Source organism: Poecile atricapillus, unplaced genomic scaffold, assembly GCF_030490865.1.
Source record: "Poecile atricapillus isolate bPoeAtr1 unplaced genomic scaffold, bPoeAtr1.hap1 scaffold_178, whole genome shotgun sequence".
Lineage (NCBI taxonomy): Eukaryota > Metazoa > Chordata > Aves > Passeriformes > Paridae > Poecile > Poecile atricapillus.
Window position 1 is genome coordinate 2,792 of NW_026709019.1, and position 14,354 is coordinate 17,145.

The window sequence follows — 14,354 nt, forward strand, 5'->3', positions numbered from 1 at the left end:
TATTTTATACTAACATAACAATTACTACACAGACTAAACACTTTACCTTAAACTATTATCTAACTACTTTTAACACACGTGTTCTGGTATATATGTAGTCTAAGCGTGAAAGCAATTTGTTAAAAGGATAAACACACAATTACAATTTACTTTATATATAGTTAGATGGAGTCTCTACACTTCCCAAATCTTCTACAGAATTTCTCCAACACGATTCAGTCCTGGAATGTTCACTGCTCCTGTGATGTCAGCTGGCAGCTGATCGGTGACTGAGAGCTTCGATGTTCAAGTGGTTCCTCAAACCCTTCTAAATCTTAAAACAAAGGACAACTGAAAAATTAATAGAAACACCACATCATAATAACAACATAAAATTTCTGTTGGCAACTGTCTGTGTATTGTTCAGACACAACTGTGTCCTGACAGCTCCACTTCTGATCCAAGTCTGGAGTACCAAGGCTGTGTGATGACTTCTCTGTTCACTGCATCTCATGTGTTCAGAGGCAGACAGTCTGGTCAAATGGACAGGTGACTTTTCTGAACCTGCCAACAAAACACAGGCACTTCTCTCTTAAAGTTAATGAATTACACTAATCAAATTGCTTTTAGGGTATCAATTTCCCCCGTTTTCTTAAAAAAATAAAAATGAAATGTATTTCTGTTCAACATTAACACAAAACCTTATACACAATCAGTAAAAACCTATAACAGTTAAAAATCAATCAATATAAAAATACTGTTAATTATTAAAACACTGCACCAGCATCTCATATTTAACAAACAAACAGAAACAAAAAATCAGTGAAGGATTGGATCATCACCTCTGGAAAATGATTCTCCAAGCCCACTTCAAAATTGATCCAGCTGTTATATTAATAGGGTCAAATTGCAAAGTCAAAAAGTGACTCAAATCCTGATTTAGGACAGAAAACATCTGGATCTGTTAGCAAACATTCTGTCCAGGTAAAGTTAAGACTTGGCCAGGGCCTTAGACTTTAAACTGGAAAGATGCCTCTTAACTCATTTTTAAAACAAGGTTTTCAATAGCAACAGCTATGAGATGCTTACAGCACAGCAAACTGTTAAAATGCATTTGTACAAAGCAAATGATCAGAAGTCTTAGGTACCAGACTAATTAAATCATTCAGCAGTTGGTTTAATTTGAAGCTTCTTTTATGGCAGCTAATCCTTAGCAATGGTATATCTTTTTAAAATTCTGGAAACACTGAAAAATAATAAAGTTATAGCAAACAAAACTGCAAAAATTGCAACAACTAAATAGAACTCCCAATGAAGTCTAGGGTGTCACAGTCTGCATTCATTTCTGTCCACAAGCAGGTGTTCATCAGTGGTTTATCACAGTTGCTTCAGTTGTAGCTGTCTTCATATTTCTAGGAAAATAACTATACTTTGCAATTTAAACAAGTGTTTCTAATAAAACATAAACAATTCAAATTAAACAACATTTAAACTTAACAATAATTATTTATAACAAAAGGAAATAACAAACTTAACCTTAAAAGAATATCCAAGTTAGAAAACTCAACCCAAAAACATTCAAGCCCAAACATTACAAAACTTGACTATCCTCAATTCTACCAACACCCAATCTATGCCAAATAAAAACACAACTCAATCTTATTCTGTTACTACAAAAAGCAACTAAAAGCCTGATATATACTCCTTAAACACAATATAACAATAACATGGATTCACTATAAAAATTATAAAAATAAAACAAATACATCACAATTCTATGTTATCTAGCTTTGAGAATAACCCACAATAACTGCAAATATTACTAAAAATACTCATTCACAACAAGAATTTGCCTAATACATGTTCAAATTAGTTAAAATTCTAAAGTGCAGCTTCTCTAAAAAAAAGCCACAACACAGGATTGGGCAAGTTGTCATTTAGCTTTTGTAGCACTTTTCAGGAACATCAAGTCTAATTTTTAAATTAAAATCTAAAATCCAAATTGATATATATGCTGTTATATGTGTTTTATTTACCAAAAAAAATTCACATTAAAATTTCCTTATTAAAATTGTCAAAAACTCAGCAAACGGGTAATATATAATTAACATAACTTTAAAATTACTGAAACAAAGCAAGAATCTTTTAAGTTTCTTGGGATACAAAAATACAGCATTTAAACTTTTTAATCTATTTTTAAAGGCACTTCAATAAAAACTTATTTTTAAATCTCAATTTTAATTACAACAATTTGCTAATTTATAAATAATACAATTTATAAAGCTTCTAATTTTTAAATGGTCTAATTAAAACTCTCTCTTTTTTATCACTCACATATTTAGTGTGCAAAACCCCTGTAAGAATAAAACCTGCTTTAAATATCTTAGGCATCGAGCCACACACACGCCTATGAAATTCAGCGCAGCAGTGACAAAAAAGGGAATTATTTCCTTAACCTGCGAATAATCACCTCTAAGATTCTGTGATGCAGTTGCCACTGCACACAGCCACAAGCGGCCTTTTTATTAACAGGCAAAAGAACAAAGGCAATCCCAATTTCTCCCTTCTTGTCTGCAAAGAAACAGAGAAGGGAGAGATGCTTCTCAGAGGAGCATGGTAAAAAGACACGTGGTGTAGAATATGGAACAGCTGACGGTTCAGCATCTCTTCCACTGCAAGATCTAGGGGATATCTGATGATACCCTGGAGGCAGGAGTAGGAATATAAAGGAGCTCAAGGCTATCTGCTCTTAGGTTTTAGCACTGTGACCTTTACCTTAACTTACATTTAAGTGTTTCTTACAGTGTAAATCCCTTTTGTTTTGATTGTAACAGAGTACAAGAATTCAGTGAAGTAACAGTGGCATACAGCCTTTAATTTCCCCTGGTCTTCTCACCCAGCAATGAGGTCTCACAACAACAATACAACAATAAATAGTTATAGAAGGTAACTCACTGTGCTGAAGAGTTCTTCAGAAGGATGGGAGCCACAATTGAGGCAGATCCTTGGACAGACAAGCCAGAGGTGTTTAGGCCTTGTGTTTCCTTGTTACCCCAGAACCAGCCCCTAAAAGGGAACACAAAGTTCACACGCTTGTATTTGAAATGAACACCATATAAAGAACAAAACATCCTAAAAAAGCTACATATCATACAAATAATCCAGCTAGCTTCTTTATGCTACTTTTCTGTGGAGCAACAACTTTACAGAAGTAGATCTTGCTCTATCAATACAATGTTTTATTATTGATGGGCTTGTTAAAATCAGAGTGAACTCCAAGCACCCAGATATTCACAGCAGGCAAACATCTCTCTGAATACAACTGAAAAGGCCAGAAGGGCTGCTCCATGTTACCTGTAATAGCCATGTTTGTCTCTGGAGTACATCAGGTGATCAATGCATGGCCTTTCATCTATTTTTTTTCCCCCCTGTGTTCCTCCTTTCCATCCTTCTGCGTAGCCTTGTAGCAGATAAATCTGTTCAATAAAGGGCCCACCTGACTCTGAGCAGAAGGCAAAGCAGAGGATTTGTCAGCATGAAAACCCACACTGCAAAGATGAACGGGCATCATCAGTGGCAGTTAAAAATCTGCTAGAAATGCTAATATACTAATATACACTACCCTCTTCCCTGATTTCCATATAAAAAAGGAAAGGAAGTTGTGTGTGAGCCAGAAAAGCTAAAAGGCTCGGGCAATGTGCTCACCTGCCATCCCACACAGCTGGGTGTGACTTAATGCACCAAACACCAGGGAATCGTTGCCAGCTGGGCGATGGACACCACGAAGCACACAGGTTTTCAGTGCTGTCAGCAGCTGCAACGGGAGGATTGCCTCTGAGAAACTTACCAAAACAATGAAAATAATAAAAAAAAAATAAAATTAACATCTATTTCCACAACATGTGTTTAAATTTATATACTATATTCATTTATATATAACACACAATATATAAAGTATCAAAATATATTATTTTAACATGTATACATATATTATTATATATTAAATATATTATATACATTTTAATTATATATATATTTATTATATATATAATACATATATTAAATAAATATAATGTATATATATAGATTAAACATAAACCTGTTTGTATATATTTGCATTACTTCTATTTCTTTACTTTTCTGGTTGCACATATCTCTATATCTTGATATATTTAATATACATTTCTATGTTTTTATTTTTGTAGTATTTATTTAAAAGCCCCAAAGCAAACCTAATAAAAACCAAACAGTCCCTTTATCTTAAACGGTATTTAAAAATCTTTTAATATATATTTTTTATCATATTTATATACCTTGTTGATATACATAACACATAACATATCCTAAAATATATCATATTACCATCTATACATACAGAAATCATATTATAGATTATAAATCAATATATATGCATATATTTCTATTACTTATTTTTACTTATTTTTATGCCTACATATATATATATATATATATATTTCTCTATACCTTTACATATTCATTCTTGAAATATTTTATTTATTTTTTTCTTATTTATTTAAAAACCCTGCCTCTAACTAAATAAAAACCAAGCAGCCCGTTTATCTTCAATATTTTTTAATATCTATTTTGATCATCATTATACTTCCAGGTATATACTCGGTGGATAAAGTCCCCCCGACCCGCCCGCACCTCTCACCGTTCCGACACACAGAGCATCCCCTCCTCGGGCCGCTCTGGACCCAGCGCCGGGGAGCGACCGTTGGGAGCCGAAGCCATCGGGGGACACGGTGGGAACATGGCGGTGACACTGTGGGGACACAGCAGTGACACAGTGGTGACACGGCGGGGACACAGCGGTGAAACGGCGGGAACACGGGGGGAACATGGCGGTGACACTGTGGGGACACACTGGGAACATGGCAGTGACACTGTGGGGACACGGGGGGAACATGGCGGTGACACTGTGGGGACACACTGGAAACATGGCAGTGACACTGTGGGGACACACTGGGAACATGGCGGTGACACTGTGGGGACACACTGGGAACATGGCAGTGACACCGCGGGGACACACGTCAGGCACTGACCAGCATCATGCGGTGCAGATCCGACAGCTCGGGCACGGCTCCCTTGCAGAGGATGATGACGGTGCCGGTGGTGTCCAGCCCGCGGCGGCCGGCGCGCCCCGACATCTGCGTGTACTCGCCTGTGGGGACGCAGAGCCGCCAGCGTCTTCTCCTCACGGATCCTCCCGCTCTTCCCCTCACGGCTCCTGCCCTTCCTCCCCTCACCTTTCCCGTCGCTTTTCCCCCTGCTTTCCCCTCGTGTTTGCTGCTCTTTCTCCCTCAGATTTTCCGCCTTTTTGCTCTCTCATTTCCCACCATTTTTCCCCTCACGTTTTCCCACTCTTTTCTCCCCTCAGGATTCCCGCTCTTTTCTCCCCTCACGTTTTCCCGCTCTTTTCTCCCCTCACGTTTTCCCTCTCTTTTCTCCCCTCACGTTTTCCCGCTCTTTTCTCCCCTCAGGATTCCCGCTCTTTTCTCCCCTCAGGATTCCCGCTCTTTTCTCCCCTCACATTTTCCCCCATTTTCTCCCCGTTTCCCCATTTTCTCCCCTCATGTTTTCCCCCATTTTCCCCTCACGTTTCCCACTCTTTCCACCCTCACATTTCCTGCCCTCTCCTGCTCGTGTTTCTTTTTCCCTCACGTTTCTGCTCTTTTTTCCCCACACCTTTCCCGTCGCTTTTCCCGATGCTTTCCCCTCATGTTTGCTGCTCTTTCTCCCTCAGATTTTCTGCCTTTTTACCCTCTCGTTTTCCCTCTCTTTTCCTCTCACATTTCTCACTCTTTTCTCCCCTCACGTTTTCCCGCTCTTTTCTCCCCTCACATTTTCCCTCACGATTGCAACTCTCCTCCCTCCATTTCTCCTCTTTCCTCCCATTTCTCCTCACTCTTTCCTCCCCTATTTCTACATTTTCCCAATTGCCTTTTCCCCCATTTTCCCTCTCAGCTTTCTCCCATTTTCCCTCTCCACTTTCTCCCATTTTCCCTCTCCGCTTTCTCCCATTTCCCCTCCCCGCTTTCTCCCATTTTCCCCTCAGCTTTCTCCCACTTTCCCCTCAGCTTTCTCCCATTTTCCCTCAGCTTTCCCCCATTTTCCCCTCAGCTTTCTCCCATTTTCCCCTCAGCTTTCTCCCATTTTCTCCCTCCGCTTTCTCCCATTTTCCCCTCAGCTTTCTCCCATTTTCCCTCAGCTTTCTCCCATTTTCCCTCTCAGCTTTCCCCCATTTTCCCTCTCCGCTTTCTCCCATTTTCCCCTCAGCTTTCTCCCATTTTCCCCTCAGCTTTCTCCCATTTCCCCTCAGCTTTCTCCCATTTTCCCTCTCCGCTTTCTCCCATTTTCCCCTCAGCTTTCTCCCATTTTCCCCTCAGCTTTCCCCCATTTTCCCCTCTGCTTTCTCCCATTTCCCCTCTCAGCTTTCCCCCATTTCCCCTCAGCTTTCTCCCATTTTCCCTCTCAGCTTTCTCCCATTTTCCCCTCAGCTTTCTCCCATTTTCCCCTCAGCTTTCTCCCATTTTCCCTCTCCGCTTCCTGCCCGTTTCCCCTCACGTTTCTGCTCTTTTCTCCCCTCAGGATTCCCGCTCTGTTCTCCCCTCACATTTTCCCCCCATTTTCTCCCCGTTTCCCCCTTTTCTCCCCTCACATTTTCCCCCATTTTCCCCTCACATTTTCCCGCTCTTTTTCTCCCCTCACGTTTTCCCGCTCTTTTCTCCCCTCACGTTTTCCCGCCCATTTTCTCCCCTCACGTTTCCCCTCACGACTGCACCTCTCCTCCCTCCATTTCTCCCCATCTTTTCTCCCATTTCTCCTCACTCTTTCCTTCCCTATTTCTACATTTTCTCAACCCGCTTTCTCCCATTTTCCCTCTCCGCTTTCTCCCATTTTCCCCTCACATTTCCCCTCAGCTTTCTCCCATTTTCCCCTCAGCTTTCTCCCATTTTCCCCTCAGCTTTCTCCCATTTTCCCTCTCCGCTTTCTCCCATTTTCCCCTCACATTTCCCCTCAGCTTTCTCTCATTTTTCCTCTCAGCTTTCTCCCATTTCCCCTCTCAGCTTTCTCCCATTTCCCCTCTCAGCATTCTCCCATTTTCCCTCTCCGCTTTCTCCCATTTTCCCCTCAGCTTTCTCCCATTTTCCACTCAGCTTTCTCCCATTTCCCCTCAGCTTTCTCCCATTTTCCCTCTCCGCTTTCTCCCATTTTCCCCTCAGCTTTCTCCCATTTTCCCTCTCAGCTTTCCCCCATTTCCCCCCTCAGCTTTCTCCCATTTCCCTCTCAGCTTTCTCCCATTTTCCCCTCAGCTTTCTCCCATTTTCCCCTCAGCTTTCCCCCATTTTCCCCTCTGCTTTCTCCCATTTCCCCTCTCAGCTTTCCCCCATTTCCCCTCAGCTTTCTCCCATTTTCCCTCTCAGCTTTCTCCCATTTTCCCCTCAGCTTTCTCCCATTTTCCCCTCAGCTTTCCCCCATTTCCCCTCTCAGCTTTCCCCCATTTTCCCCTCAGCTTTCTCCCATTTCCCCTCTCAGCTTTCCCCCATTTTCCCCTCAGCTTTCTCCCATTTTCCCCTCAGCTTTCTCCCATTTTCCCTCTCCGCTTCCTGCCCGTTTCCCCTCACGTTTCTGCTCTTTTCTCCCCTCAGGATTCCCGCTCTGTTCTCCCCTCACATTTTCCCCCCATTTTCTCCCCGTTTCCCCCTTTTCTCCCCTCACATTTTCCCCCATTTTCCCCTCACATTTTCCCGCTCTTTTTCTCCCCTCACGTTTTCCCGCTCTTTTCTCCCCTCACGTTTTCCCGCCCATTTTCTCCCCTCACGTTTCCCCTCACGACTGCACCTCTCCTCCCTCCATTTCTCCCCATCTTTTCTCCCATTTCTCCTCACTCTTTCCTTCCCTATTTCTACATTTTCTCAACCCGCTTTCTCCCATTTTCCCTCTCCGCTTTCTCCCATTTTCCCCTCACATTTCCCCTCAGCTTTCTCCCATTTTCCCCTCAGCTTTCTCCCATTTTCCCCTCAGCTTTCTCCCATTTTCCCTCTCCGCTTTCTCCCATTTTCCCCTCACATTTCCCCTCAGCTTTCTCCCATTTTTCCTCTCAGCTTTCTCCCATTTCCCCTCTCAGCTTTCTCCCATTTCCCCTCTCAGCTTTCTCCCATTTTCCCCTCAGCTTTCTCCCATTTTCCCTCTCCGCTTTCCCCCATTTCCCCCTCACGTTCCCACCCGCTCTCCCCCCAGCCCCACATCCAGCCCCTCACCGGGCAGGAGATCCCGGAAGCCATTCCCGTCATGTTTGCGGATGGAGTCGAAGACGACGGTCCTCGCCGGCATGTTCACCCCCATGGCGAAGGTCTCGGTGGCAAACAGCACCTGGGCCAGGCGTGGGGCAGCCATGGGGTGGGATCCCCGTGCCCCACAGCCGGCTGTGCCGTTTTTCCCCGCTCACCTTCACCAGCCCCTGGCTGAAGAGCATCTCCACCACCTCCTTGAGCAGCGGCAGGACCCCGCCGTGGTGGACGCCGATGCCGCGCTGCAGCAGCTCCGACAGCTGCAGCACCTGCGGGGAGGAACGCGCTGGATCCCCTCCTCGAGGTACAAACCCTTCCCTCTTTACACCTCACACCCCAAAATCGCCCTCCCCGTCCCTGTGGGACCCCAAAATCACCCAAAATCGCCCTCCCCATCCCCTCACGCCCCAAAATCCCCGTCCCTCACGCCCCAAAATCCCCGTCCCTCACACCCCAAAATCCCCGTCCCTCACACCCCAAAATTGCCCTCTCACACCTCAAAATCGCCCTCCCACACCCCAAAATCGCCCTCCCATGCCCCAAAATCACCTTCCCACACCTCAAAATCGCCCTCCTTGTTCCCCTCACACCCCAAAATCACTGTCCCACACCCCAAAATCACCGTTCCCACACCCCAAAATCGCCCTCCCACACCCCAAAATCGCCGTTCCCACACCCCAAAATCACCCTCCCCACACCCCAAAATTGCTGTCCCACACCCCAAAATCACCCTCCCACACCCCAAAATCACCCTCCCACACCCCAAAATCGCCCTCCTTGTTCCCCTCACACCCCAAAATTGCCCTCCCACACCCCAAAATCACCCTCCCACGCCCCAGAATCTCCCTCCTCATCCTCTCGGGGACCCCACCTGTGGCAGGCGCCGGTCGGAGCCGCGCAGCCGGGCCAGGCAGCGCGTCAGGAAGTGCCGGACCTGGGCGCGCTCGGCGCCGCTCAGCAGCTCCAGGGAGCCCAGGGCGGCCGCCTGCTCCTCGCAGCGGCCACGGGAGAAGGTGAAGGTGACGGCCGGGAGCAGCTCCCGCTCACGGAGGGTCTGCAGCAGGGACGGCCAGACCCCACACTCCTGGGGGGAGAGAAGGGTCAGGGGGACCCCCAAACTGCCCCATGGGACCCCCAAACTGCCCCATGGGACCCACAAACAGCCCCCAGCCCCATGGAGGGTCTGCAGGAGGGACAGCCACACCCCACACTCCTGGGGGGGGAGAACAGGGTCAGTGGGACCCCCAAACTGCCCCTTGGGACCCCCAAACTGCCCCCAGCCCCATGGGACCCCCAGTACCCATCCAGGGTTGGGGGTTTGGGGTCACTGGGACCCCCTGGGACCCCCAGTACCTGCCCAGGGTTGGGGGCTCCCATGGTGGGCTGCCGTGCCCCGAAGCTCTGCGCGTGTTTGCTGCTCTGCTCCTTCTTGGCCTCCACCGCCGCGTAGTACCTGGGACAGGGGAGGGGCAGAGTTGGGGCAGGTTTGGGGCAGAATTGGGGCAGAATTGGGTCAGAATTGGGGCAGAATTGGGGCAGAATTGGGGCAGAATTGGGGAAGAATTAGGTCAGGTTTGGGTCAGATTTGGGTCAGATTTGGGTCAGATTTGGGTCAGGTTTTGGGTCTGATTTGGGTCAGGTTTGGGTCTGATTTGGGTCAGGTTTGGGTCAGGTTTGGGTCAGGTTTGGGTCTGATTTGGGTCAGGTTTGGGTCTGATTTGGGTCAGGTTTGGGTCAGGTTTGGGTCAGGTTTGGGTCTGATTTGGGTCAGGTTTGGGTCTGATTTGGGTCAGGTTTTGGGTCAGGTTTGGGTCAGGTTTGGGTCAGGTTTGGGGTCAGGTTTGGGGTCAGGTTTTGGACACATTTTGGGGTCAGATTTTGGGTCAGCTTTGGGTCAGGTTTGGGTCAGGTTTGGGTCAGGTTTGGGTCAGGTTTGGGTCTGATTTGGGTCAGGTTTGGGTCAGGTTTGGGTCAGGTTTGGGGTCAGGTTTGGGGTCAGGTTTGGGGTCAGGTTTGGGTCAGAGTTTGGAGCAGGTTTTGGGGCAGGTTTTTGGGGCAGGTTTTGGGGCAGGTTTGGATCAGATTTGGGTCAGAATTGGGCAGGTTTTGGGTCAGGTTTGGGTCAGGTTTGGGTCAGAATTGGGCAGGTTTTGGGTCAGGTTTTGGGTCTGATTTGGGTCAGGTTTGTGTCAGGTTTGGGTCAGATTTAGGCAGAGATTTTGGGGCAGATTTGGGTCAGGTTTTGGGGCAGGATTTGGGGTCAGTTCAGGGTCAGGTTTGGGTCAGATTTGGGTCAGAATTGGGCAGGTTTTGGGTCAGATTTGGGTCAGATTTAGGCAGTTTCAGATCAGATCTGCATCAGGTTTTGGGGTCAGATTTTGGGTCAGTTTCAGGTCAGGTTTGTGTCAGGTTTCAGGTCAGATTTTGGGTCAGATTTAGGCAGTTTCAGCTCAGATTTGGGTCAGGTTTTGGGGTCAGATTTTGGGTCAGTTTCAGGTCAGGTTTGTGTCAGGTTTTGGGTCACATTTAGGCAGGATTTGGGTCAGATTCAGGCAGTTTCAGGTCAGATCTGGGTCAGGTTTTGGGGGTCTCACCCCTGGGTGCTGAAGGCCCCCCCTGGGCCCAGCAGCTGGAACAGCTGGTGCCGGTTCCGGGCGCTGTTCCCGGTGAACAGGAAATGCTCCAGCGGCACCGGGCGGCGCGGGGTGCTCAGAACACGGACACAGCGACGCTTGGTGCGACTGACGGGGTGAGAGACACCCTGAGAGACCCCCAGGGACCCCCAAACCACCCCTGGGACCCCCCAAAACCTCCCCAGGGACCCCCAGAGACCCCAGGGACCCCCAAAACCCCCCAGGACCCCCCAAACCCCCCTGAGAACCCCCATAAACCCCTCAGAGATCACTAAAGCCCCTCCAAGATCCCCCAAAGCCCCCAGATCCCCCCCATGTCCCTCTCAGAGACCCCCAAAGATCCTCAGGAGCCCCCCCAAACCCCCCCAGGATCCCCAAACCCCCCTGAGAAGCCCCCAAACCCCCTGAGGACCCCCCAAAATCCCCCGAGAACCCCCCAAAGCCCTCTCAGGACACCCCAAACTCCTCCAAGACCCCCTCAAACCCCCTGAGGACCCCCCCAAACCCCCCAGGGATTCCCCAAAGCCCCCCCAGGACCCCTCAGGACCCCCCAAAGCCCCCCCAGGACCCCCCAAAAGCCCCCCCAGGCCGTACCCGACCCACTGGGCGAACTCGAGGGCGTTGGGGACGGTGGCGCTGAGCAGCACCAGCTTCACGTGCTCGGGCAGCAGGATCAGCACCTCCTCCCACACCACACCCCTCTGGGGGGCACGGGGGGGTCAGGGGGACCCCAAAACACCCCAAAACACCCCAAAACACCCCAGAACCCCCTCAGGAACCCCCAAAACCCCCCAGAACCCCCTCAGGAACCCCCAAAACACCCCAAAAACCCACCCAGGAACCCCTCAGGAACCCCCCAGCACCTCCTCCCACACCACACCCCTCTGGGGAGCACGGGGGGGTCAGGGGGACCCCAAAACACCCCAAAACACCCCCAGGAACCCCCAGAGATCCCCTAAACCACTCCAGAACCCCCCAAAACCCCCCAGACCACCCCAAAACCCCCCCAGGACCCTCCAGAACTCCCCAAAACCCCCCCAGGACCCCCCAGAACTCCCCTAAACCCCCCCAGGACCCCCCAAACCCCCCCAGGACCCCCCCAGAGCCCCTCAGGACCCCTCAAAACCCCCCAGAGCCCCCCAGGACCCCCCAGACCACCCCTAAACCCTCCCAGGACCCCTCAGAGCTCCCCTAAACCACCCCAGACCCCTCCTAAATTACTTCAGGACCCCCCAGGGCTCCCCAAAGCCCCCCCAGGACCCCTCCAAAGCCCCCCAAAGCCCCCCCAGAGCCCCCCCAAAGCCCCTCCAAAGCACCCCAAAGCCCCCCAAAGCCCCCAGAGCCCCCAGCCCCACCTCATCATCATTGACGTAGTGAACCTCGTCGAAGATCACCCACTCCAGGTCCCGGATGGCGTCGGAGCCGTTGGACAGCATCGACCTGGGGGGGAGGAAATGGGGCTGGGGGGGGTCCTGGGGGTCCTGAACCCCTCCCCAGGACCCCTCAGGACCCCCCAAAGCCCCCCCAGGACCCCCCAGGACCCCTCCCCAGCTGAGGATCTCGGTGCTCATCACCAGCCACGCGGCCTCGGGGCGCAGCCGCACGTCCCCCGTCAGCAGCCCCACGTCCCCGAAGGTGTCGCGGAAATCCCCAAACTTCTGCTTGGACAAAGCCTTGATGGGGGAGGTGTAGATGGACCTGGAGGGACACGGGGGGGTCACCCCAAAAAAACTGCGGGGGTTTTGGGGTCCCCTCAACGGTTTTGGGGTCCCTGGGGCAGTTTTAGGGACCCCCAGCCCAATTTTGGGACCCTCAGCCCCATTTTGGGACCCCCAGCCCCATTTTGGGACCCCCAGCCCCATTTTGGGGTCCCCCAGCCCCATTTTGGGGTCTCACCGTGTCATGTGGCGCCGGGCCAGCCCCATGGCGTACTCGGCCACCGCGGTTTTGCCGGCCGAGGTGTGAGCGGCCACCAGCAGCAGTGACCGCGCTCCAGGCACAGCCGCGCGCTGCTGGAACGGATCCGGCTTCAACGGGCACTGGGGAGGGGGAAACGGGTCTGGGGGTCACTCTGAGCACCCCAAAAACCCCAAAAACCACCCCAAAAACCCCCAAACCAACCCCAAGAACCCCCAAAACCACCCCAAGACCCCCCAAATCTCCCCCAAGCCCCCTCAAGACCCCCCAGGGCCCCCCCAGGCCCCCCAAATCCCCCCAGGACCCCCGAAATCCCCCCCAAATCCCCCCCCAAATCCCCCCCAGGACCCCCCAAATCCCACCCTGTGGGCGGGGTCCGGCAGCAGCTCCTCAGATAAAAACCCCCAGGGACCCCCCCAGACCCAAAAGACACCCCCAAAAGACCCCCAGACCCCAAATCTCCCCTAAAAGCCCCCCCAAACCCCCCCCAAAACTCCCCCAGACCCCAAATCCCCCCCAAACTTCCCCCAAAGTCCCCCCAGACCCCAAAACCCCCTCCCCAAAAGCCCCCAGACCCCAAAGCCCCCTCAAAAAGACCCCCAAAACCCCCTCAAAGCCCCCCCAGACCCCAAAGCCCCCTCCCCAAAACCCCCCAGACCCCAAATCTCCCCCCAAACCCCCCCAGACCCCAAAGCCCCCAAAAAAATCCCCCCAAAGCCCCCCCAGACCCCAAAGCCCCCTCCCCAAAACCCCCAAACTTGAAAACCCCCCCAAATCCCAAAAGCCCCCCAAAACCCCCCCAAATCACCCTCAAAGCCCCCCCAAAACCCTCCCAGACCCCAAAGCCCCCTCCCCAAAACCCCCCAGACCCCAAATCCCCCCCAAAACCCACCCAAAATCCCCCCAAAGCCCCCCCAGACCCCAAAGCCCCCTCCCCAAAACCCCCTAAACTTGAAAACCCCCCCCAAATCCCAAAAGCCCCCCCAAAACCCCCCAAAATCACCCTCAAAGCCCCCCCAGACCCCTCCAGACCCCAAATCCTCCTCCCCAAAGCCCCCCCAGACCCCAACCCCCCCCCAAAAAACCCCCAGACCCCAAAGCACCCTCCCCAAAAATCCCCCAAACCCCAACCCAAAACCCCCCAAAACTCCCCCAGACCCCAAAAGCCCCTCGAAGCCCCCCCAGAGACCCCTCCCCAAATCCCCCCCAGACCCCTCCCCTACCTCGGGGCTGGAACTGCACCCCCCGTTTCATCCCGGGGGGGGTCGTCAGCAGCTCTGGGGGGGGGAGGGGAGCGGGTGAGACCCCCCCCAGAACCCCAAAAATGAGGGGGAGGGGCTCCCCAGGGTGCGGGAGGAGCTCCCCGGAATTTGGGGAGGGGTTTCAGGAATTTGGGGAGGGGTCTGTGGAAGCTGGGGAGGGGTCTCCAAAATTTGGGGAGGGGTCTCAGGAATTTGGGAAGAGTCTCAGGAATTTGGGGAGGGGTCTCAGGAATTTGGGGAGGGGTCTC

General features: G+C 50.8%; 1 protein-coding gene across 1 annotated transcript; it reads right to left on the reverse strand.

The window, feature by feature from the left end:
- Positions 1-5,033: 5,033 nt before the first annotated feature.
- On the reverse strand, positions 5,034-14,098 carry LOC131574227 (superkiller complex protein 2-like). Its single transcript, XM_058828646.1, has 11 exons — positions 14,087-14,098; positions 12,824-12,966; positions 12,482-12,625; positions 12,283-12,370; positions 11,522-11,628; positions 10,889-11,035; positions 9,648-9,747; positions 9,166-9,378; positions 8,453-8,563; positions 8,265-8,376; positions 5,034-5,164 (listed from the first exon to the last, which is right to left on the reverse strand). Exons 1-11 carry the CDS (start codon positions 14,096-14,098, stop codon positions 5,034-5,036), a joined length of 1,308 nt encoding a protein of 435 aa, XP_058684629.1.
- Between the last annotated feature and the right edge of the window lie 256 nt (positions 14,099-14,354).